At 39.6% G+C, this 26,693-nt stretch overlaps 1 protein-coding gene across 1 annotated transcript; it reads left to right on the forward strand.

Moving 5' to 3' along the window:
- The first annotated feature begins 18,253 nt into the window (after positions 1 to 18,253).
- Positions 18,254 to 19,701, forward strand: LOC306668640 (uncharacterized protein). The gene is made up of 2 exons (XM_079152202.1): positions 18,254 to 18,723; positions 19,565 to 19,701. The coding sequence occupies exons 1-2, from the start codon at positions 18,325 to 18,327 to the stop codon at positions 19,589 to 19,591; spliced, it is 426 nt and encodes a 141-aa protein (XP_079008328.1). The 5' UTR covers positions 18,254 to 18,324; the 3' UTR covers positions 19,592 to 19,701.
- Positions 19,702 to 26,693: the final 6,992 nt, after the last annotated feature.

Consider the following 26,693-nt stretch of genomic DNA (forward strand, 5'->3'; position numbering starts at 1 on the left):
TGATGGCAGGAGGAGCAGTGGATGGAGGACGAGGCCTCAGGGTCCCTGCTGCTGTTCAGCGTGATCTCTGTGGCAACAGTGAACATCACATAAGATTGTGGAGTTAGATGGCTGTTCCCGTGTGCTGTGGAAGTGTTACGGAGAAACAAGTGAACATGAACTATTAATTCTCATGTGAAGCTCACCAAATGGCAAAATTCAAAGAATCCCTTGTCTTCATTAATGGCAGGACACACAAGATCTTCTTCAGATCCTACAGAAAATGGTTGCAAAGGGGACATGCTGAACCTCAGCAGTTCCTCTGCAAAGATGGGGACCCTGATGGGGAAGAAGTAGGACCTTAGATTTGTGAAGAGACCATTTGGTCAGATGCAGACAAAGGTGGACTGCTAAATCTCAGCTTTCTTTGCCTACAAGGTGGCTTCTTCTTGCCAGTGGAGGAAATTCCCTTTTTTACAGGAAACCCTCATGCGGCTTCATCAGGGACTTTGCATGAATGCCTGTTCTCCAGACCTTCCCCAGATGCACCTCACTGACTCCAGGAGCAGCATAAGAGAACTCCCAGCAGAGCCCAGCAGCAGGATTGAAGGTAGCCAGGGGATGGGGAAGTAGAAATAGATCATATCCTGAGCCACTTGGGTCTTGCCCACATATGTATATTGGGAATCAGCTGAGGATCAGGTAGGGGAGTGAATTCTAGGGTGTTCCACCAAGAAGGGTGAAGTGTAAGATTGGATTTAGCGATATTTACAAATGTGCGTACACTCACCTGGGATCCATGGTTCAATATATTACATATTGGAGTGGTAAAAATATTTTGAAAAATGTGGTATGAATATACTGTGAATACACTAAAAACCACTCAACACTTTAAACTCTACTTGGAGAAAGCTGATAGTTTTAGAAATGTTTATTGTCCATAGCAATACCTTGGGCCCATATAGATACCCCTGTTATGATTAGAAGATTAATATTCTTGAATTACTATGATTGTATATGTAAAATTTATGTACATTATAAAACAATGTTACAGAAATGAAATAAGTATTACAATAAATTTCTTCTAATGTTCATATTTATGCCTATATATCTATTCATCATATTCTCCTTTGAATTCATCTGAACATATTACTGGTTTCCTTATCAACAAAGAACTTGAGAAAATCTCTCACCCATGTTAGTTTCTTTGTTTTTTTCTTTTCTTTTTTTTTTTTTTTTTTTTTTTTTTTTTTTTTGTGCTGGGGATCAAATCCAGGGCCTTGTGCTTACAAGGCAAGCACTCTACTGACTGAACTATCTCCCGAGCCCCCATGTTTGCTTTGTATTTAATGACAGCCATACTTTCAACCCTTTGAAAATCATACCTAAACAGTTATAAGGGGCACAGGGTTAGCAGGATGCTGAAATTTTTTCATAGCAGTTGACAGATGGAAGAAGAAGAGAGAAGTCTAAAGGAAAGGACCTTCAAGATACTTTCCCCCTCCTGCCCTGGACACAAATGCTCCATTGAACTTATACCCTGTGGCAAGAAAAGATGATAGTCCCTCAGCCTGGAGCCCTTGGTGATGAACATTTGGAGAGGCAGGCATGGTTAGGACACATCTGTCCCTGTGGCCATTTGAGAACCATCACAGGGGCAAGGGACACAGCATGCTTACTTTATGGTGATGAGCTGTCAGAGATGAAAGCACACCACTGTTCAAAACTTCACAACCATGGCACATGCTTGCAATCACATCTATTCAGGAGGATGAAGCTGGAGTATCATACATTCAAGGCCATCCTCAGCAACTCAGTGAGACCCTATCTCAAAATAAAAATTAAAAAGTGTTGGGGAATGTAACCCAGTGGTAAAGAACTGGTCTAACATGTGCAAGGGCCTGGGTTCAATCCTCAGCACCACAGAAGAAAACAAAACAAAACCAGAACTTTATAACCACCATGGGTTTCTGGGACCATGAACTGGGCTGGTGAGGACTAGCTGAAATGTCCATGGGTTTGGTGAGAATCCTCAAAAATCTCTTTTCAGAGGATCTCAAAGGCTCCAAACACAAAGTAATGATAAAGAGATGGAAACGTGCTCCTCATGGTGGCTCCTGCCCACAATCACAGCGACTCAGGAAGTTCAGGCAGGAGGATCACAAGTTTGAGGCTATCCTTAGCAACATAGTGAGACCCTGTCTCAAAAAGGAATAAAAAGGGTTGGGGGCTGGGGATATAGTTCAGTTGGTAGAGTGTTTGCCTCCCAAGGACAAAGTACTGGGTTCAATTCCCAGCTCTGCAATAAAAGATGGTTGAGGATGTGGCTCATCAGCTAAGGGTCTCTGGGTTCAATCCTTGTGCCAGAAAAAAGAAAAAAAGAAAAAAAGATGGTAGCATTTATTACCTCAATTTGATACATACCTACCGTATACCTGTATTAAAATATCATATCCCATAAATATGTACAATTATTACTTGTTCATTAAAATTGATTTAAAATGTTTAAGGAGATTTGATCATTACAAACTGTGTACGTGCATCAAATTATAATACTCTACCCTATACATTTGTACAGTGAAAGTATGTTTACAAATAAATAAGAAAAAATACTAATTATGAAAATGAAGGGGGAAAGTGTGTTTCTCATAGAAAGGAGGTACAGCGCACTACAATGCTATCTGTGTGATGTTGCTTGTACTCAAGAGTGGCACTGGGTTGGGACCCCTCTCCTGGACCCACAACCCTGGCTCAGGTCCCCACTGTCAGCCGGCCCTGCCCATTTCAGTCCTCTCTGCACATCATCTCCTGCCCCTTGCCCTTCTTCACATTGACAAAGCAGGAAAAATGAAAAGGAGCTAGAAATGGGTGAGAAAAACTGAGTATTCTGGGAATGGTAGACCAAAGGCAAGAAGGAAATTATAAGACACTTCCAATTTCTGTTCCTAAGTAAAGCTCTTCAGTTCTTACTAAAACTGCCACTTGTCTTATCTGCAGACTTTCAGCTTCCATTCATTTCAAATGAGTCACTAAGTGAAGTTGTTTTCAGTTTTCTATTGATTTAACTTCTTGTTTTGTTTTGTGTTGAGCCAGGGCCTCACTAAATTCTGAGGCTGGATTTGGACTTGGGATCCTCCTTCATCAGTCTCCCAATTTGCTGGGATTACAGGTGTGCACCACTGGGCCCAGCATGATTTAACATTTTTAAACTTTACAGTAATGTATGCTTTAGAAAAGACTAATTTTCTTTACAAAACAACTTTCAAAGTCTCCTGTTGGCTTGACTTTTGCTCACATTTCCAGTTTTATTATTTCTCCAAATCCTCACTTTGTGTTTCCCCTTATGTACTAAGTGCTCTGAAGGGAAGCCCAGGTCCCAGGGTATGGGTTCTCTTCCTGTCCCTGTCTCTACAGTCATGTGCCCCAGGGAAGGCACTTTACCACGAAGTCACCCCTGTATTCTCATATTCTGTCACCGTGCATTTCATGCCATGGGCACCACATCAGTCACAAGCAGCCCAGGAGTAGGCTGACAAGTTTTTCAGGATTAGTAAAGCCAGGAATCATTCACTGAGTGCATTGAACAGGCTGGCACTGTGAGACATTTCTAGGACTGAGAAAAGAATCAATCCTGGTTCCTGGCATCCCATGTTACTAGGGGAATATTCCCCAAAGGCAGAAGAACTATGCACTGAGCACAGTGCTTGTTGTATTTTCAAAAGACATCTCGTTTTCTTGGTGATAAACTTGGAAGGAAATCAAAATTGGTCCCATTTTATAAATGAGAAAACTCAGGCACCTTAGAAATGTTGAGTTAGCTAGCCAATAACTCACATGGGGCAGCAGAACAGCTTTTGCTGCTGAGCTCTTCTGAGTCCCAAACCAAAATTTTTCCATGGACACATGCTTTAAATTGATTTCAGTCTATTCATGGAAACAGACTAGAATCACAGTTACTTCTCATAGCATTACTTCCAATAAAGTTGAGGGTCACCACCACCACCACCAACAACAACAACATCGTCTGGAGTCAAACAACATGGACTTCAAAAAGACTGAATTTAAAATTCTGCTTTCCCTGGTCCCCACTTGTACAACCACAAGCAAGTCTCTGAACCTCCAATCATTTCAGTTTCCTCACTGATATGTGTGTCTCAGTGAGACATAGGAGGCTTTAAGAGGTAACCTAGGCCCCATAGGTGCTTGTGACTTGTCCTGTGTACATCTAGTACATAGTAGCTGTTATACTCACCTCTGGGTAATACCAGTGGTAAACCTGGTTATGCCTGTGACATGTCTCCCTCCAGGCGGCAATTCTGAAATAACATTGGTATCATGAGGACTGAAGGACTTGCCCTTGGCATCCTCCCAAGCCCAGGAAGAGAAAAGCACCCAGGAAAGGAAGACAGTGAGTCATAAATGATGACCTAGTGTGCTTTGGATGTGAGGAGTCCATCAAAATCGTTGGGGACATGTAAGTTCCGGACAGTAGTTAAGTCCTCATAGTGGATAGCAACAGCATGGTGGGAGCACACATAAGAGGGAGCAATCATACCGTGAAGCAGGCCGGGGATGCAGCTCTGTGGTACAGCACTCGCCTAATGCATGCAAGGTCTGGGTTCCATCCCCAGTTCCACATAACAAATGAAACCCATAGGCTGAGTCACTGAGAAAGGAAAACAGAGGAAGCAGGAGGGACTGAGCTTCACTTTCAGAATAATGCTCTCTCATAACTAAATTAGGGTACTAGGAGATCTAACTTAATGCCCTCCCAGGAGAATCACAAGTGACCTAAGTTCTAAAGGTTAGAGTAATAATATTTCTAGGGTGGATTCCTAAATTTTGAGAAAAAGGAGTTTTCATTTTTATAACTGATTTGCGATGGGGAAGGGAAACAGGGATAGGAGGGTGAGAGAGGTCAGATAGATCTTGCTCCTGAAGGCTTTCTGGTTTTCTGTTCTTCAAAGTACTCAGCATACTAACACAGCTTACTTTGGGATTCATTTTCTAAGCCCTAACATCCATAATGAAGGACTATATGGAAACTTTTCAAAACAGAAAAGAGAATTATCCAAAAGACCCACCTCTTTCCCCACATAGGGACTCTCTGCTGCCTCCCAAATGGACCTAACAACAGGCCTTGCTGGGTTTCCCCCCTGGGTGGATTACCATTGTGTCATGTTCTTCTATCCAATAACATTCCAACACACCTGTCGATGCTCATTGAACCTAAGGGTAAAAATGGGTTTTTGGATCTTTAGCTGAAGACTTCTGTGTAATACAAAACTTTAAGTAAAATTTGTCATGCATTTTTTTGTTCACCTGTCTTTTGTTATTGAAATGTCAGTCATGAACCTTATAAAGCATCAGGATGAATCACAACTTCCTGACTCTGTATAGAATGTGTACATGATTGACCACTTAGCAGAAGTGGAGAAGCATTATGGTTTGGCTGTGAGGTGTCCCCCAAAAGTTCACATGTGAGACAATGCAAGAAAGTTCAGGGGAGAAATGATTGGCTTGTAAGAGTCTTATCTATCAGTGATTTAATCCCCTGACAGGGATTAGCTGAGTGGTAACTGAAGTGGTAGGGTATGGTTGCAGGAGGTGGGAATTGGGGTGTGGTTTTGGTTATATATTTGTATTTGGCGAGTGGAGTCTCATTCTGCTTGGACTGGTTCTCTCTGCCATACTCTTCTGACATGATGTTCTACCTCAGTTAGAGTCTTGAGAAATGGAGCTGACCTTGTATGGACTAAGACCTCTGAAACCCTCAAATAAACTTTTCATCCTCTACAATAGCTCTGGCCACATCCTTTAGTTGCTGTAGTGCAAACACTGACTAAAACAAGAGGTCTTCCCCAAAAGATGAAATGAATATACAGCATTTATTATAATAATAATATATTGTTATTATTAGTAGTAGTAATAATATAGCTTCTGGAGTTACACTAAGTTTTAACTCTAGTTCTGTTTTCAAGCCTTATGACTTTAAGCAAGCTACACTACCTCTCTAAATTTAATTGTCCCACTCTGCCTAGATTTTTTTCTAATAATTATACTCAATCAAATAATTCACTTAGAGCTCATAGCACAGTGCCTGGAAAACATTACATGCTCAAGAAATATTATTTTTTAAATCAAGTGTGGTGAAACACACCTGTAATCCCAGCAACTCAGAGGAGTCTGAGGCTTCCGAGGTACCAGCTGACATGGGTAACTCAGTGATAAAAATGACTAGGTCTATAGCTGAGTAGTAGACTTCCCATGGTTGCATCTCTAGGACTACACACAAAAATGTTATATGTTTCATCAAAACCAAGATGCTCTTATCAGATTTTGCTAGTCTCAATAGTATCCCTCTCTTTCCTTTTTCTATTCTCAACTCCATTTTGTTACTTACCTAACCTCAGAACTGTGGTTTGTCCTTCCAGTGTGTCTCAACTGGCAGGCCAATCAGAATCACTTGTGATTATTCATCTCAAACACTAAAATTCAGTAGGACTTAGAAGGATGTGTTTTAAGCCCTGAAAGAAAATAGCTGTTGACCAAAATTGCTACATTTAGCGAAGCTATCTTCAGATTTGAACATGAAATAAAACTTTCCAAGATAAGCAGAAACTGAAAGAATTCATGAATGATACTGAAGAAATAGTACACACAGAAGAAATCAAAACCAAACTCCAGAGCTCACAAATGGACAAATCTCAATTGAAGGGTAGCTAAGCAAATGAGAAACAGGACCAAGTTAAACATAATCAAAATGGCACAAATTAATAATCTTCTCTCTTTAATCATAAATATAAATGCTATCAATCCTTCAGTTAAGCGACATAGGTTGACAAAATGGATTAAAGAATAAGAGCCAACTATATTTTGTTTGCACAAAATTACCTCACAGGCATGAACATCATAAGGCTCAAATTGAAAGAATGGAAATTGATACTCCCATCAAATGGAGTCCCCAAAAAGCAGGAATAGCTACTCGGGGAGCCTCCAAAGAAGCAGAAATACTGATTCTCATATCCAGAAGAGAGGACTTCAAGCCAAAATTAATTACAAGAGACAAAGAAGGTCACTTCATGAAGATAAAGGGAAGAATCCAACAAGGAGATATAACAATAGTAAATATTTATGCCCAAAATGTTGGTGTACTTAAACACCTAAAGCAGACACTATGCAACCTAAAGAAGACTCTGACCTCATTACAGTATCGGGTGATTTCAACACAGTCCTGCTTTAATAGATAGGTCATTCAGACAGAAACTCAGAAAAGACCCCTCAGATTCAAAAATTATAACTCATATGGACTGAACAGACATCTATGAAATATTTTATCCAGCAACAGCTGAATTCACTTTCTTCTCAGATGCTCATGGAAACCGCTCCAAAAACAGATATATTTTAGGCTACAAAGTAACTCTTAGTAAATACAGAAGAACTGATACAATTTCTAGCATTCCATCAGATAATGCAATGAAATTAGAGATCAACATCCCCCCAAAATACAGAAACTATAAAAACAATGAAGATTGAACAATTTACTTTGAATAATGAATGGGAAATGGAGGAAATCAGTGGAAAAAAATTCAAAATTAGAGTCAAACAGTAATAGTGATGTAACATTCAAGAACTTCTAGGACCCAAGGAAGGTGGGTCCTAGAGGAAAATTTATATCTGTGAGTGTCAACATAAAAAATCTGAAGATCTCAATAAGGATCTCAAGTTTCAAGGAAAACAACAACAAACCAATTAAAAACCCAGTAGAATGATGTAATTAAAATCAGAGCCCAAAATCAATGAAATAGAGAATTTAAAAAAATATAAAGAAATAAATGAAATACAGAGTTGTTTCTCTGCACAGATGAGCAACCGCATTTAAGAAAGAAGAGATGAAAAAGAAGAAATCACCACAGACATCACAGGAATCCAGAGAATCATTAGCGACTACTTTGAAAATTTATACTCTAGTAAGTGGGAAATCCTAGAAGTAAATACATTTGTAGACATAAATATATACTGCCAAAATTTAATGAAGAGGACATAGAAAAACCTAAACAGACCAGTAATTAGCAATGAGATAGAAGCAGTAATAGAAGCCTAACAAAGAAAAACCCAGGACTAGATGGATTTTCTGTTAAATTCTTCCAGGACACATCAAGGAATGAAAACTATAGATCAATGTCCTGATGGAATTAGATGTCAAATTCTCAATAAAAGAGTAGCAAACATATTCAATGACATATGAAGAAGATTGAATATCATGACCAAATTGCTTTCATTCTGAGGATGTAAGGATGGTTTATCATATAAATATCCAGAAATATATGACAGAGGATTAGTATTCAGAATATATAAAGAACTCCAAAATTTACCACCAAATAACTAAATAAACCAATCAATAAATGAGCAAATCAGATACTTCTCAAAATTAGAAATATAAATGGCCTATATATATATACATATATAAATATATAATTATATATATAATTGTAATTATAATTTTATATATATAATTATATATATATGATATATAATTATATATATATAAGCTCAGTATCTTTAGCAATTAATTTGTTTAGATTTGGTTTGCCATTTGCAAATGAAAACCACACTGAGATTTCATCAAGCGTACCAACAAAAATAAATGCTGGAGAGGATGTGGAGGAAATGAACCCTTCTATCCTGTTGATGCAAATGTTAATTAGTATAATTGCTGTGGAAATCAGTGGGATTTACTCAAAAGACTAAGAATGAAACCATTATGTGACCTAGCTAAAAGACCCCTTGGTTATTTATTCTAAGAAATTAAAGTCAGCATGCTGTGTCATTACACACATGCCAAGTTTATAGAAGCACAGTTCATGATATCCAAATCATGGAATTAGCTGATGTATCTATCAATGATAAGTAGATAAAGAAAATGTGGTGTATATACACAGTGGAGTTTTATTTAGCAGTAAAGAAGAATGAAATTGTGTCACTTGCAGGAAAATGAATAGAAGTTGAAAGCCTTGTTAAGGTAAGTAAACCAGACTCAGGGAATAAAGGGTCATATGTTTTGTCTCATATGTAGAAGTTAGAGAGAAAAAAAAAAAAGGAAATGAAAAATACAGGAGCAGGGGATCTCAAGAGAGAGGAAGGAAGACTAGTCAAATAGAAGTCAGGGCCCAGGGAAAGGGATAGGGGAGGGAAAAGGGAAATACCTGGGAGTAATATTGACCAAATTACATTGTTATATCATGTGCATGTAAGAGTATGTAATAATGAATGCCACTAAAATTTATAATTATAATTCACCAATAAAAATAGAGGAAGCTGAACTCACAAAGTTGAGGGCGAAAAGAAAACCAAGATTACCCTCAACGACAAAGCTGACTCAATGGCCATGCTGGACACTCATTCCTTTATCATTTTCTAGGCCCATGTTGTGAAACTATCAAGTTGCACAGAATCCTCCATGTCCCCTGCTTTTCAGTTATTAAGACTTTTTAAAACTTATGCTGTCAAGCAGATGACTGTCTTCTATTTTCAGAGGGAAACTTGCTGCCTCTTTGTAGCCTTTTTATTTCTCACTTATTGACTCTCCAAACCACGTCCAGTGGGGACTAGGAAGTCTGGTGCAATCCTACTGTCTGTTCGAAGTTGAGGTGGACCTTAGTGGGACTTGCTGGAAACTGTCCTATGTACCTCTTTTCCTAAGTGGATCCACTCTTTCTCTTGGGGGTTGTCCCCATTTTCTCTTACTCTATCACTTCTAAAACACTTCTTTCTTTCACTAAGTCTTCTGTTGCCTGGAATCCTCTCAAGCAAGAACATAAGATTCTGGCTCCACCTGCTGGTCTCCTGCACAACATCAGCTGTGCATGCATGCAAGCTGAGCAGATTCTGGCTGCAAGGGAATATTGTAGAAGTTCCAGGTCAGGAAGAAAGAAGTACACAACACAGGCATAGCAACATGGTGTCAGGTTGTTCCTGCCTAGAGAGCCAAAGTCTGCCCAATACTCGGGGCTGAATGAGGGGTGGAATGTGAGGCAGAGGGAATTTGAGTGGCATTTGTCAAGAGTTGAGGGTTTGAGACTTTATCCTATTCATAAGTTAAGCAAGATTGCCATCGTCTCTTGGATGCTAGTAGAAGACATCAGATTTTGAGACAAAAAATTTTTTAATTCATAAACATAGCAGCAATCATGGTAATAGTATATCCCTTCTAGAGACATGCTTCTCCCAAACTGAACCAGGAGGACATACACAATTTAAACAGATCAATATCAAGCAATGAAATAGAAGAAGCCATTAAAAACCTACCATCCAAGAAAAGCCCATGAACAGACGGATTCTCAGCCAAGTTCTACAAGACTTTCAAAGAAGAACTCATTCCAATACTTCTCAAAGTATTCCAGGAAATAGAAAAGAGGGTACCCTACTGAACTCATTCTATGAAGTTAATATCACCCTCATACCCAAACCAGGAAAAGACACATCAAGGAAAGAAAATTTTAGACCAATATCCTTGATGAATATAGATGCAAAGATCCTTAACAAAACATTGGTAAACCATATCCAAAAACATATTAAGAAAATCATGCACCACAATCAAGTGGGGTTCATCCCTGGAATGCAAGGATGGTTTAACATCCTTAAATAAATAAACATAATCCTTCATGTCAATAGACTTAAGGATATTTAATTATATTTAATTATATTTAATTGGTTATTTCAATTGATGCAGAAAAAGTGTTTGACAAAATACAACACCGCTTTATGCTCAAAACACTAGAAAATATAGGGATAGTAGGAACATACCTGAACATTGTAAAGGCTATTTATGCTAAACCCATGGCCAATATCATTCTTAATGGAGAAAAACTGAAACCATTCCCTTTAAAATTGGGAACAAGACAGGGATTTCCTCTTTCACCAATTCTATTCAACATTGTCCTTGAAACTCTAGCCAGAACAATTAGACAGACTAAAGAAAATAAAGGGATACAAATACGAAAAGAGAAACTTAAGTTGTCACTATTTGCTGATGACATGATTCTATAATTAGAGGATCCAAAAAACTCCTCCAGAAAACTTCTAGACTTCATCAGTGAATTCAGCAAAATAGCAGGCTATAAAACAACACGCATAAATCTAAAGCATTTTTATACACAAGCGATGAAACAGCTGAAAGGGAAATGAGGAAAACAACTCCATTTGCAATAGCCTCAAAAAAAAAAAAAAAAAAAAACAAACTTCAGAATCAATCTAACCAAAGAGGTAAAAGATCTCTACAATGAAAAGTACAAAACATTGAAGAAAGAAATTGAGGAAGACCTTAGAAGATGGAAAGATCTCCCATGTTCTTGGTTAGGCAGAATTAATATTGTCAAAATGACCATACTACCAAAAGTGCTATACAGATTCAATGCAATTACAATTAAAATCCCAATGATGTACCTTACAGAAATAGAGAAAGCAATCATGAAATTCATCTGGAAAAATAAGAAAGCCAGAATAGCTAAAGCAATCCTTAGCAGGAAGAATGAAACAGGGGTATCACAATACCAGGACTTCAACTATACTACAGAGCAATAGTAACAAAAACAGCATGGTATTGGCACCAAAATATACAGGAAGATCAATGGTACAAAATAGAGGACATGGACACAAACTCAAATAAATACAATTTTCTCATACTAGACAAAGGGGCCAAAAATATGCAATGCAGAAAATATAGTCTCTTCAACAAATGGTACTGGGAATACTAGAAATCCATATGCAACAGAATGAAACTAAACCCCTATTTCTCACCCTGCACAAAACTCAACTCACAATGGATCAAGGACCTTGAAATCAGACCAGAGACCCTGCATCTTTTAGAAGGAAAAGTAGGACCAAATCTTCACCTTGTTGGCTTAGGATCAGACTTCCTTAACAGGATTCCCATAGCACAAGAAATAAAAGCAAGAATCAACAACTGGGATTGAGTCAAACAAAATAGCTTTCTCTCAGCAAAGGAAAATATCAGCAATGCGAAGAAAGAGCCTACAGAGTGGGAGAATATCTTTGCCACTAATACTTCAGAAGGAAGACTAATTTCCAGAATCTATAAGGAACTCAAAAAACTCTACACCAAGAATACAAATAACCCAATCAACAAATGGACTAAGGAAATGAACAGATGCTTCATTTCCAAGAAAACTTGGAATGGACCCAGTATTTGACCTAGCTATCCCACTCCTTGGCCTATACACAAAGCACTTAACATGAGCATACTACAGAGATGCAGAAACATCAATGTTCATAGCTGCTCAATTCACAATAGCCAGACTGTGGAATCAACCTAGATGTCCTTCAATGAACAAAGAAGATCTACAAGCAATCAACAAACATATGAAAAAATGTTCACCATCTTTAGTAATAAGAGAAATGCAAATCAAAACTACACTAAGATTCCATCTCACCCCAATTAGAATGGTGATTATCAAGAACACAAGCAACAACAGGTGTTGGAGAGGATGTGGGGGAAAAGGTACACTCATACATTGCTGGTGGGGCTGCAAATTAGTGCAGCCACTCTGGAAAGCAGTGTGGAGATTCCTTAGAAAACTTGGAATGGACCTACCATTTGACCCAGCTATCCCACTCCTCGGTCTATACCCAAAGGACTTAAAATCAGCACACTACAGAGATACAGCCACATCAATGTTCATAGCTGCTCAATTCACAATAGCCAGACTGTGGAACCAACCTAGATGCCCTTCAACTGATGAATGGATAAGGAAACTGTGGTATATATATACAATGGACTATTACTCAGCTATAAAGAATAATAAAATTATGACTTTTGCAGGCAAATAATGAAATTGGACAATATCATGTTAAATGAGATAAGCCAATCTCAAAAATCCAAAAGACGAATGATCTCACTGATAAATGGATGATGACACATAATGGGGGGGTGGGAGGAGGGCAAGAATGGAGGAAGGCGGGACTTTATAGAGGAAAAAGAGGTGGGAGGGGTGGGGGGAAGAAAAAAATAACAGAATGAATTAAACTCATTACTCTATGTAAATGTATGAATATGCAAATTGTATGCTGTTACTCTGTGTACAAAGAGAAATAACATGTAGCTCAATTGTTTAGAATAAAAATAAATTTAAAAAAAAGAATACAAGCAATAATAGGTGTTGGAGAGGATGTGGGGGAAAAGGTCCACTCGTACATTGCTGGTGAGGCTGCAAATTAGTGCAGCCACTCTGAAAAGCAGTGTGGAAATTCCTTAGAAAACTTGGAATGGACCCAGCATTTGACCTAGCTATCCCACTCCTTGGCCTATACACAAAGGACTTAAAATGAGCATACTACAGAGATACAGCCACATCAGTGTTCATAGTTGCTCAATTCACAATAGCCAGACTGTGGAATCAACCTAGTTGTCCCTCAATTGATGAATGGATAAACAATCTGTGGTATATATATACAATGGAATATTACTCAGCCATGAAGAAGAATAAATTATGGCATTTGCAGGAAAATGGATGAAATTGGAGAATATCATGCTAAGTGAGATAATCCAATCTCAAAAAACCATAGGACAAATGATATCGCTAATAAGCGGATGATGACACATAATGTGGGGTGGAAGGGGCAAGAATGAAGGAGGGACTATATAGAGGGGAAAAGAGGAGGGAGGAGTGGTGGGGAAGGAAAAAATATAAAAATGAATCAAACATCATTACCATATGTAAATGTATGATTACACAAATGGTATGCTGTTACTCCATGTACAAACAGAAACAACATGTATACCATTTGTTTACAAGAAAAATAAATTAAAATAATAAAAAATTTAAAAAAAGAAAAAAAGAAAATGTGGTGTATAAGAGCAATGATGTTTCATCCAGCAAAAAAGAAAAATGAAACAATGTCATAGAGGAATCTAGAGACCATTATATAAACAGAAATAAGCCAAACTTAGAAGGTCAAGGGTCATATGTTTACTCTCATATGTGTAAGCTAAAGAGGAAAAAGGAAAAGAAAGTGTGTGTGTAGCAGGGTGGACTCCTGAAAATCAAAGGAAGATCAGCAGAAGAAAGAGATCAGGGAGTGGAAGGAGAGTGGAAGGGCAGAGAGAAGGGGAGTGATACTTGTTACGTTATGTGCATGTTCAAATATGTAACAACAAATGCCCTCATTATGTGTAACTATAATGTGCCAATGAGAGAGTATGCTCAGTTTATGTATGAACTCTCAAAATGTATAAATGCTCTCTACTGTCATGTACAACAAATCAGAACAGATAAAAAAAAGAGTATATCCCTAAAAGCCAATTCCATGAACAATGTGAAGCTTAATTTTTTTTTTTCTTTTTTAATTGGTATCAGGGATTAAACCCAGGGGTACTTAACCACCTGTGTTTTATTTACAGATACAGTCTCACTAAGTTGCTCAGGGCCTCACTAACTTGCTAATGTTGTCCATGAACTCATGATCCTCCCTGCCTCAGCATCCCAAGTCACTGGCAATAAAGCTGTGCACCACAATGCCTGGTATAAATCTAACTCTTAGTTGTAGTATGTGTACAAACAGGACACTGAGCTTAAATATCCCCAGCTTTTTTGAAAAAGTATTTTTTAGTCATCAATGGGCCTTCATTTTATGTATTTATGTTCAGTGATGAGAATCAAACCCAGTGCCTCATGCAAGCTAGGCAAGCACTCTACCACTGAGCTGCAACTCCAGCCCACAGCTTTTTATATTGGTCATTAAACATGTCTGCTGCTTTCTTATGTGAGACATTATCCTTTGAAGTTGCCTATAACACATTCTTAAAAAAAAAAAAAAAACTCTAGAACAAAAGCAGATTTATTTTATGAGGTGTAGAACGAAGAGACACATGGAATATTACCTCACAGCAATATATAGGAAATATCCTATACAATTAGTAAGGTCTGAGTATGTACCCTATTTCCCCTCCTTTCCCTGAGGAAGAGTTTGTTTCACTTACCTTTGACTCTCCCAACAATAGTTAAAGGTAATCTGTGAACTGTGAACACTTCACACACACACACACACACACACACACCCCTACCTCCCTGCCTCAAAGCTTATTTCATTTAGGCTACACATAAAAATGTAAGCGAGATGATAGGCGGCTCGGGGAAGGGAAGGCCCAGATCTGTGCTGTATCCCAGAATATTGAGCAGTACCTGGCACCTAGTAGGACATCAAAATATATCTGTTCTATGCATATATGAACATAAATACCTGATTTCCCTATAGAGAACTGTGTTCAGTTGGATGCACATTTAAAAGTGAGATTTCCAATCTGTGAAACTAGAAAAAGGCCTGAAGGCTGACAGTTCAGGAAAATGTCATATGAGAAATAGTTAAGATACAAAATGTTTGTGGCTTCCCTGGTGTTATGGTTTAGCTAGCAAGTTCATGTGTGAGACAGGGCAAGTTATGAGAGCCTTAACCTAACTAGTGCATCAATCCACTGAGAAGGATTAACTGGCTGGCAACTGTAGGCAGGTAGGGTGTGGCTGGGGGAGGTGGCTCCCTCGGAGTTTGCCCTTAGGGCTTATATTCTGTCTTGGTGAGGGGAGTTCTCTCTCTCTCTCTCTCTGCTTCCCTCCTCCATATCCTTCTGTGGGATGTTCTCCACTCTGATGAGTTGTTCAAAAATCAACTCAAATAGACTATTGATTGCTTCTGTCAACTTGTGGTCTGTGCACCTTGCTCAAACAGCTGGTCACTAATAGCAGCCTCCAACAAAGAGAGCATCTGTCCTCTCAGCTGCAGCCTGAGTAAGGATCAGGATGATCACTTGGCAATTTCTTAATAAAACCAAACATATACTCATCATTGAAACCAACAAATCTTACTCCTAGATAATTATCCTAGAGAAATAAGAACTTAGGCTCACACAAAAGCCTACACATGAATGTTCAGATGGCTGTCTTTGTAATCACCCCCAAATGGAAACAAATTCCCAAGTCCTTCAACTGTTGAATGGGAAAACAAATGGTGATACATTCATACGAGTACCAGGCAGCAATAAAAAGGAACGAATTACTGATAAATGTAACATCTCGAATAAATCCTAAAGGCACTGTGCTGAGTGAAAGAAAACAATCTCAAAAGTTTACATGCTGTTTTTATTAATGTCTGTTCAAAACTCTTGTAAAGAAGAATAAATCATGTTTGCCAGGGATTATGCAAGAAACACACTTATTGCTAAATAAATGGATTGTGGTGGAGTTTGGGCAATAACAACTTTTTCTGTAACCTTATTGTGCTGCTCATTGCATGCATCTCAATGTACATTGGAATTCAAAGAACTGTAAGCCAAAAGGAAAGTTCATCTACAGTTGGTCAACTGGGGGAAAAAAAGGTGAAGAGGACAATAGCTGTCAAAAGTGTTAATTTTATAAAAGACCAAGAAAGGCTGTGGAAATGTCCAGGTAAAGGAGCCTGAGGAGACATGACTAATGCAAAGGGGAAAACCCACAGTGAAGGGAAACAATAACATAATGTCCTTTATATTAACAGATAGAAATATAGCCCTGACATTTCAGTTTAACCTTTCTCAAAACCTGGAAAATGTTGACTAGTGATCTTGACTTTTGTTCCGATTATCCTTTTTTACATTAATTAGTTGATTCTGTTAAGTATCCATGTATACATAAATTATGTCCTCTCATATTAAACAATGTATTTGTGGACATAAGGCAGAAGAAATTCCTCTTTTCCTTTAAGACTGATGAATACTTCATGCCAAACCATTTATCCACTCTTTTTAAGACTATTTACTATTGTAAAAGTATGAAAAATTTTGGTGGCTCTTAGTTTTCTAAATAATCATTTGAGATTATTTTTCTAATCTCACAGGAAAGTTCACACAGTGCAGAATGTCCAGCTTTGTGAACATTTTTTCACAGTCTCACTATTGACAGATCTTTGTTTTGCAAGTTGGAAAACTCTTCTTCCCACAACATTCTATACAATGACCAAGTAACAGGAAATCCCACTGCTAATTGACTCACTTACCAAAAGGAATTTATTGACTCACCGATCATAGATGGACATGGACTGCACCTTCACGCCTCTGTGGTGGTCTTTTCCCTGCCTTATTTCTCTCTTACAATTTTGTCTTCAGTCTGTCTTCTACTGTAGTGGCAAATGTATGCTAGTGCAATCAGAGCTGCTGTGTTTCTTCAATCATATCCAAAGGGAAAAAAAACATTATGTCTAAATCAAAACATTAAAAGAAGTCCTGTACCTCACTGTCTGTATACCTTACAGCATGTGTTATCCCTGAACCAGCAACAGCCAAACACACACTGTAGAAGACAAAAGACGATATCAGGGAGGGCACCATCATATCTCTTTGCAGGAATAATCCTTTCTCTTAGTTGACTCTTCCTTTTCCTGGAAAAGGAATCAGCTACCATTTATTTGACCCCTACTCTGTGCTGCCTCTTTGCATCCTTTGGGCCATTTCAAACTACAGGGAACTGAGTTGTCTTTCCGGATTCCCTTAGTTGATGGGATGTGAGGGAAACATCAGTGGAAGGTCAGGGTGAGAGCCAAGTCTTAAGCAGTAGAGCAGGCGGGCTTCAGGGGAACTGGAGGCCCACCAGGACACAGCAGCAGCTCTGACCGCTCCAAGGCCAATCTCATGGTGTGCCTGGGGAGTGAGGGTCCTGGCTGTCTCTTGGTGCAGGTTCTCTAGGCGCTTAGTGCCAGCACCCTGGCACAGTGTCTGTTTTCTACCACATCCTTGTCAGTATAGGGCCACCGCTGGGCAGTGCTACCCAGAGAGACTTGCCTGCTTGAGGGAAGGTCCCAATTCCGACCTAAGGCTGGGGCTGAGCTGACAACATATGCCCAAGAAGGTCCTCCCAGCACCTGGCTGTGCCACAGGCCTTGGAGGCGGTCCCCACACAGCCAGCAGATTGGCAGGCGCCCTTCCAGGCACCTGTCCCATGCAGCCATCTCACCACCCTGACAAGCTGCTCTGATGGGAACCCGAGCGTCGGGGTGTCCACACGGTGGTGGCCACGATGAGGCAGCCGCAGGACTCATGCCGAGGAAGTTTGTGTCCAGGCAGGAGGCCCGATCCTGCTGCACCTGGAGTCCCTGGCTGAGCTGACAGCTAGGCATGGGGGCGCCCCCGGGGAACCGCCCCGGAAGGAAGAGGCGGAACTGGAAGCTCGGGGATCAGTCGCCACGGAGACGGGAGGGGCGGGGCCTAGCCCAGGGCGGGAAGTTTGACCCGCAGTGGCGCCTGGTCGCGCCCAGACGGTGGGTCTGCGGGCGGTTCGTAGGTCCCGGCGGGCAGCGTGGAAGATGAGAGGGCGGGAGCGGCCCCGGACTCGGCGCCGAGACCCCCGCGCCAGGCCTGGGGACGGGGTGGGACCCGGGAGGGCGCTGACGCCGACTTCGCAGGCTCCGTCCAGGCTGCCTGTCCCTCAGGCCCGCCTGGTGGCCTCCGCACCGACGGCCGCCCGGTCCCGACCTGTCCTCGTTGTCCCGAGGGCGGGTCCTCCGCGGGGACTCCGCTCACAGCCGGTGTGGTCTCGGCTCCAGGGTCCTGTCCAGGGCGGCGTGGCCGCAGCAGCCTCGCCTGGGACCCGGACTCCAGGTGAAGAGGATGTCCGGCCAGCAGGCGCCCTGGAGAGTGGAGGGCGACGGAGGAGGACCCTCCGCCAGGGCGAGGGAGGCCTCGTGGAGAGGAGCCGCCTCCAGGTACTTCGGTGTCCACTGAAGGCCACAGGCAACCTGCCACCTTGTTTCTCTCACACGTCTCTCTCTCTTTCTTCCCCAACTTCCCGCCTCGAAACCCCTCCTGCTTTCTTCCTGCTCCTGGCTGACAGCCCCAGGAGACTCTCCCGTGTTTCAAGCGTTAAGTGAAGCAGTGTAACATAGGAAGGTGTCTCTAGTGGAGCAGCGGTGAGAGCAGTGACTTAGGGAGGCAGCAAGGCGCTGGGTCCTGTGGGCTCTTCCACACTGGGAGAGAGTTGGATCAGATCGCTTTTGGCCCCATGCATATGTTACATGGACTGATTCCCAGTGACTGGGCCTTATCGCTAAAATGTACTGTTTGCATGCCACCTTTCAGGCTTGCCTGAGCACTCGGTTCCTTTATTAGACTTCAGGAAACCATGAGATAGTCCTGTAAAACAAAAAGAGGAGAAAACTGAGCCCACGGGGGTTAAGCAGTTTCCAAAATGGCGAAGCCTAAGTTTTTATTGAAAACCTAAATGCTTGCTGATGCATGGTGTGGGTGGAAATATGCTCACATTGCCATGTGACCAGGGATGTGTATTCAGCTTGGATGAGAATGAACTCGACAGCTCTAAGGAATGTGAAGTAGCATGTGTTAAAGAAATGAGGATCTAGGAAATGTCAGTCCTAGATTACAACAGCGTGTGTAAGAGGTTATGCTTGCTTTTTCCCTAATAACAAATACTTTTGAGTTGAAATTGCATTTGCTAATTTTGAAATATGGATCAAAGTATGGTGTTTGGTCCACTTCAAGGTTTATTCAATAGAATATCAGACTTTTTTTTTTTTTTTTTTGCCCCAGTGTGGAAATGTGAGAGCAAGTTGGTGACATCTTTCAGCTGAATACAGTGCCCAAAGAAGACCTCATATGTGTGCCAAGAAGTCAGTGATTCTATTGCAGAGAACTCCATGGAAATGTAAGGTATTGTGTTGAAAATATTCATCTTGGTTAAAAATGAGGTACTTTAAAATAGTATATTGTCCTTCTTTTTTGTTGTTTTCCAGTGACTCCAGATGCATCTTGGTCACTGTGGTGGAATCTCACTACTTTACATTCTGTTTACCTCTGTTTTGTTTTGTGTCTGTGTGTCTGTGTGTTTTAAATTTTATATGTCTAAATTGCAGTTACCTTTATGTTGAGAGAATAAAATCAGGGAGACCTATTTTAATTTTTTTTTTGTAAAATTAAGCATTTTCCCCTCTTCATATAGATTGTAGATTATTTTAAGTGTTGTCTCTAGCGGAGTCGAGTTGAAATGTTACAAAGTTGTATGCCCAAAGACATTAGAGTCCTGCAGTAGAGTAATAAAAGGATGCCATTCCTGGAAATCAGAAGTGCATACATTTTCCTAAGTTGGTTGGTTCTCTATTGCATTTGCAGTTCTTTCTTTCTTTCTTTCTTTCTTTCTTTCTTTCTTTCTTTCTTTCTTTCTTTCTTTCTTTCTTTCTTTCTTTCTTTCACCTAGAGGAAATAGATGATAGTGTTTTATACTAGTGTAACTGGGTAATCTATTTTTGGGGCTGGGGTGCATACCACGAATTGAACTCAGAGTCACTCAATCAGTGAGCCACATCTCCAGCCCTGGTTTGTACTTTATTTAGAGATACTTTCTCACTGAGTTGCTCAGCAAAAGCTCTTCACTTTTGCTGAGGCTGGCTTAAAACTTGCAATCCTCCAGCCTCAGCCTTCTAAACCACTGGGATTACAGGCGAGGGTCAGCATGCCTGGTTGTGGATAAGCTCTTGAACAAAAGAAGATAAGAAAACATTTTCCTGTGATAGAGGAATAAAGTAGACCATGATTCCAGTAGGATGTGATGCATAGTTTACCATAGATTCTGCTTCCTAACATCCAATGTGGTGTAATGGATACCTTTTTCTAGCACCTTTTCATCTAATTTATTTCCAATCAGTTCTGCCATATTTCTGCCAGCTTCTGAATTTCATTGTCTGCACTCTATGATGAGAGTCAAGAGAAAAGTGAAGATGTCATATAAATTGGTGTGGAAAGAATATAGAAATGGATTAATAACAATCACTGGTAATGTATCATGTGTTAGGAATACAGAGCACTTATCTCACAAATGGTCAACTTTTAATTTCTCTTTTGATACTGGGAATTGAAAAGAGAGGAGCCTTTACCACTGAGCATATCTCCAGCCCCCCCCCCATTTTTTTTTTGCGACAGGGTGTCAAAATGCTTAGAGATTTGCTAAGTATTTGAGGTTGACATGGAACTTGTGCCTCATTTTTAAAATGTCATTTGATGCTATTTTGTTTTTACTAATTGGGAGTAAGTAAGCACCTTTTCTTCTTAGTATGTAAGCATTAAGCAGGTAGGGTCATTGAAATGTTCACCAGACATTGCTGTACAGTGCCGGGTGAATGTTTCTCTATGAAATTTTGTCCAATGCTCTGTCTAGAAGTCCTGCTCTGGCCAGCGCATCTAGGTCAGCTCTGCGTCTAAGGGGGAGATCCCTTTGACTGACTCAAAGGAGGTTGTTATGTGTTTCTGACTTTGATAGAAATGTCCACATACCACGGAAGCAGTCAGGAGACAGGGGGAGGTTTTCATGTCTCACAAGACACATCTGGTTAGAGAGTCTGGAGCCCAGCTTGATGTGGTATTGAGGTGATGTGTGGGGGTTAGTTCCACCACAACCACTACTGAGTCCTCAGAGAAATACACAACTGTGTGACACGATGTGGCTATTGGAATCCCCTGAGGAAAGGGAAAGTAGGAAGGCTCAGCTTGAGCACTGTGTCTGTAGTGGGCTTCTGCTCTAAACCATGAATATCAAATGTGCTTAATTTCACTGGGCTCCCAGAATGAGAATCAAAATGAGTAGTGTCACCTGTGAGCCATGTGTGAACTATCATCAAGGTACATTTTAGATGTTATCACAGCAAGTATTTGAAAGGTGTCAGGGAGTCAGAATTTAGGTTACCTATTGTAATAAAAGTCTCTTCTTGGTACTCATAGTGAGCTGCATATATTCCTAAATACATATCCTCTCTCTGACACTGCTCTGGTGCTCAAGGGAAGGCGGACATTAACTGCAAATAGTTTTCTTATTCTAATTTTCATATGTAGACTTTCCTTGCTGACATCGTTGATCTGGGACATCTAGTCCTAGAAGAAGAAAGTGTGGTAGTAACTTATAAGTTGCCAACAAAGTAGTCCTTAATCTGGAACCTAAGCTGTGACATTTATTCAAATCCCCAGATTCTGACTTACCAGGGCTGCATGGGTGCCAACCGCCCATTTAGCCATTGTGAGAAGTATCTGTAGACTGTGAAGACTTTTGATGATGAGTTAATGTATGGAGGCTGAAATTCTTCATAGGTCTTTGCATTTGGCAAGTCACGGACAGTATCTGAGAAGTAATCATTTACAACCATGTCCACAAAAATCTCCTGTAGTAGGCATAACAGCTCGTGGATGGGTAAAAATTATATTTCCTTTTTTGTACTTCAGAAAGCTAATAATGACATAGTATTATATCCTTTTTTCTTCCTTTAACTATCCCTATGTGTAGACCAAGCGTTATTGTTGTTGGTAGGTAGGAAGGGAAGAACTTGAATTCAGGATTTTTTTTTTTTTTTTTTTTTTTTGCAGTGCTGGGGATTGAACCCAGGGCCTTGTGCTTGCAAGGCAAGCACTCTACTGACTGTGCTATCCCCCAGCCCTGAATTCAGGAATTTTACTGGCATGTTTTAATCTCCTGTTTCTAAATGATTACTTTTAACATACGAAGATTTGCCTCCAGTACAGTTTTAGCTGTTGACTTTCCCAGCAGTGGGCATACAGGTCATCCTCAACTACCAGTGAGCCCAGGTGAGGCAGCTGCAGGGAACATGAGCATAAATATCCCTCTACATGATTCCTTCAGAAACTGCTTAAGCATCATTATGTTGTGTATCCATTTGTAGAAGTTCTGGGTCAAAGAATGTATGTTTACTTTTCTTTTAAAATTTGTTTTTAGTGTACACAAATGGAATACATACTGTATATATGAAGTCCTACCATTTGTGTAGTCATATTCTTACATAGGATAATAGTGTTTGATTCGTTCTGTTATTTTTTCCTTCACCCCCACCCCTCCCACCCCTCTTTTCCTTCTATAAAGTCCCTCCTTCCTTCATTCTTACCTCCCTACCCACCCCCACCATGTGTCATCATCCACTGATCAGGAGATCAGTTATTGATTCTTTGGTTTTTTGAGATTGGCTTATCTCATTTAGTATGATATTCTCCAATTTCATCCATTTGCTTGCAAATGCCATAATTTTATTATTCTTTATGGCTGAGTATATATACCACAGTTTCTTTATCCATTCATCAATTGAAGGACATCTAGGTTGGTTCCACAGTCTGGCTATTGTGAATTGAGCAGCTATGAACATTGATGTGGCTGCATATCTGTAGTATGCTGATTTTAAGTCCCTTGGGTATAGACCAAGGAGTGGGATAGCTGGGTCAAATGGCAGGTTCCATTCCAAGTATTCTAAGGAATCTCCACACTGCTATCCAGAGTGGCTGCACTAATTTGCAGTCCCATCAGCAATGTATGAGTGTACCTTTTCCCCCACATCCTCTCCAACACCTGTTGTTGCTTGTATTCTTGATAATTGCCATTCTAATAGGGGTGAGATGGAATCTTAGGGTGGTTTTGATTTGCATTTCTCTTATTACTAGAGATGTTGAACATTTTTTTATATATTTGTTGATTGTGTGTAGATCTTCTTCTGTGAAGTGTCTGTTCATTTCCTTAGCCCATTTGTTAATTGGATTATTTGTATTCTTGGTGTAGTCTTTTGAGTCCTTTAGAGATTCTGGATATTAGTGCTCTATCTGAAGTATAAGTGGCAAATATTTTCTCCCATGCTGTAGGCTCTTTCTTCACATTGCTGATAGTTCCCTTTGCTGAGAGAAAGCTTTTTAGTTTGAATCTATCCCAGTTATTGATTCTTGCTTTTGTATGTTTACTTTTTTGACTAAGCACTTCCAGGTGACTCTTCTGAGTATCTCGAACTGTCCACATGTCACCTGCATTCTATCATCTAGCTTTCTATTTTTTGATGCGTAGCAGATACAAAGTGACTGCAAATGCTTTTCACTTTGGGGGGATTTTCTCTTGTGAAAATGAGGTTCCTCTTGATCCACTTGTCCATTCCTCTACTTGACTACATTTTTCTGTCTGCTCATGAACATTGCCTGGAGTATGTGGGATTGTTTGTCCATTACAAGCCCTATCAGGTCCTCTAGAACTTTCAATTAGTAAAATTCCTAAACAGTAAGTAAGCACAGTAATTGGTGTACCAATATGAGAAGAAAAGTGTTGGATGATAGATTCAAAACACAAAGTTATACTTTATTATTTACAAAATAATAACAGTATTTACAAAATAATAAAAGAATGAAGCCATGACATAGACTGAGATAAAATATATCATCAGGACCTTAGATATTCTGTAATAAATCTGTATCTCTTGAAGTGTGGAATTGATCTTCTTTTGGTAATGAAAGGAAGCAAAGGTAGCAAAGCAAATGATAATCTGTTTACAACTTTCTGTGATTTGGTTGAAGTGGTAAAGTTGTATGTACTGATTAATGGGTCAAATAAGTTGATAATTGTTTTAGGTGCTATCAAACTGAGGTTTGTTGGCTGTGCATCAGGTTTCTGAGGAAAGCTAGGACTGTTCAGTGACATGGAGCCATCACTGTTGGGATAGCCATCTCAGACTCCTGCAGCCTGAGTGCAATCTTGAACAAGCAATGTATTCGTTCCTTTTCATAAACTTCAGGCTATATGTGCACATTTAAGAATGATTCCTGACCATTTTCTCATCATTTGGGTCATTTCTGCCATATATTTTGTGAGGCATTTTATGTGTGAGGCTTAAAAAATAGCAGAATAGTTTCTAAAGAAAAACTTTGTGACTTGTGTCATATAATATTTAATAGGTTTGTTCAGAAATCAAAAAATCTATTCAGAGTTATTTGCATCTGAGCCAGTTAAACATATTTGTAGGCATCCTGGAGAAGTGGAAGGTTTTATCTTTAGATCTGTCATTGTGTTTTTTTTTAAACAAAATTCATAAATTGGCAGACCATTATATCAGATGTGTAATTGGACGCCATTTAAATGACCCACTTTTAGATTTTACATATTTTTCCACTAATGCTGCATTTTTCTCCACTTTTAAAAGCAGAAGATCTAGGGCCAACCTACCAATGGTTAGGTGGAACCTGATCTTCAGTTTGGCATATCCCTCCCTCAGCATCCCAGAGTTCATCTGCTTAGTCAGCTTCCTTACTCCTATTACTTCCCCGGCTTCCATAGTTACCACATGCCCTATATGAATCAGGGACCCACGTGTTACAACATTGCATTCTCTGATTATCACAAGTCCACCTTTCACTTAGCCATGCCTGACACAGCCAGTAATATATACAAGCAAATGTTAGATTTAAAAGATTCTATTTTATGTGCTCCTTTCTAAAAGAGCATTAGGCAGGACTATAGCACACATAATTATTCCTTAAAGAACACTGTGTTGATTGTGTTGATTGGACGCTCAGGCGCCCCTTGGCTCCGCCTGCAGGCAAGACGGTCCTGGGGAGCCAGCTTTGCTCCCAAGTGCCCAGAAATGCCACAACTTATCATCATACCCATGAATCTCCACCAGAGCAGGGAATAAAATATTTATTTCAAAAAATGATGAAGAAAAGGTATGGAAATTGGAACTTTGATTATTTACAACTAAGAAAAATACAGGAAATTTTAAGTGTGAGTGAAGGCTAAAAATCATATTACAGGGACAAAAACCAATTAGCAGTGACTATTCATAATGAAAACTTCATTGCCAGCAGACATGAAGACCATTTAATTCTCAGAAAAGAATTCAATTTATGCCAGTTACTTTTGGGGAGCTATGTATGTCTTTAAGAATACATCCACAGCACTTTTTGAAGCATATCCTCTGAAAGGAAATGTTGAAAATTTGAAAAGAAATCTAGTTCATGTTTCAATTTTTAACTTGACCAATTTCAAATGTAGCATTGAGTTAAACTTCTGGTCAAAAATTTGTATAGATAAGACATTTAAAAGTAAAGGACAAGTTTCTAAAAGTGCTCCATTTGAGAGCATCTTTACAAAATGTCCATTATATTTAATTAAAAAAAAATGTCTTCTTGTGCCCAAACATAAAATTTTAATGATTGTGGAGAGGTTCTTACCCACTATTGCTTAATAAATATTTGGATATAGGTTTCTGGGAAGTATGCTACATGTGTAACTAAACTTCTCTACCCAGGTCTCTACCCTGATTAGTTACCTGTGTTTATATTGGTGGTAAAAATATGAATATAGGGAAACTCATAAAAACCTTATTATTGGTTGTAATGCCAGAAATCATCAATATGCTCATTTTTCAAAGAACCCTTACAAAGATGAACAATGGGGGAAAGTGTTATTTTAATGCTCTAAGCTTAACTACCATCAAAATAATTCACAAGCAAAACAAGCCTTGCAAGTATAAATTATGTAAAGGAGCACTTAATCAAATTGCAAAACTTAATAGAAGAGGATTCTTACTGGAAGGGAGCCCTATGAATTTAAAAAATGTATTAAAGCATTTCATTGCTCAAACCTTTCTAAACCTCATCGATACCATGATAGTGATAAGCCCTACAAATCTGAAGAATGTGGCAGAATTTTTAAACAATGATCACCCCCCATTAAGCATCAGAGGATTCGTGTTGGGGTGAAGCTCTGCAAGTGTAAAGAATGTGACAAAGCCATTAACAATTGCTCAACCCTTTCTAAACATCTCAGGTGGCATAGCAGGGACAATAAAAAAAGCTCACATGGCTCACGTGATACTCAACACCAGATACTTTGTACTGGAGAAAGATCCTACAAATG

The sequence above is a fragment of the Sciurus vulgaris genome (assembly GCF_902686455.1).
Source record: "Sciurus vulgaris genome assembly, chromosome: 8".
Lineage (NCBI taxonomy): Eukaryota > Metazoa > Chordata > Mammalia > Rodentia > Sciuridae > Sciurus > Sciurus vulgaris.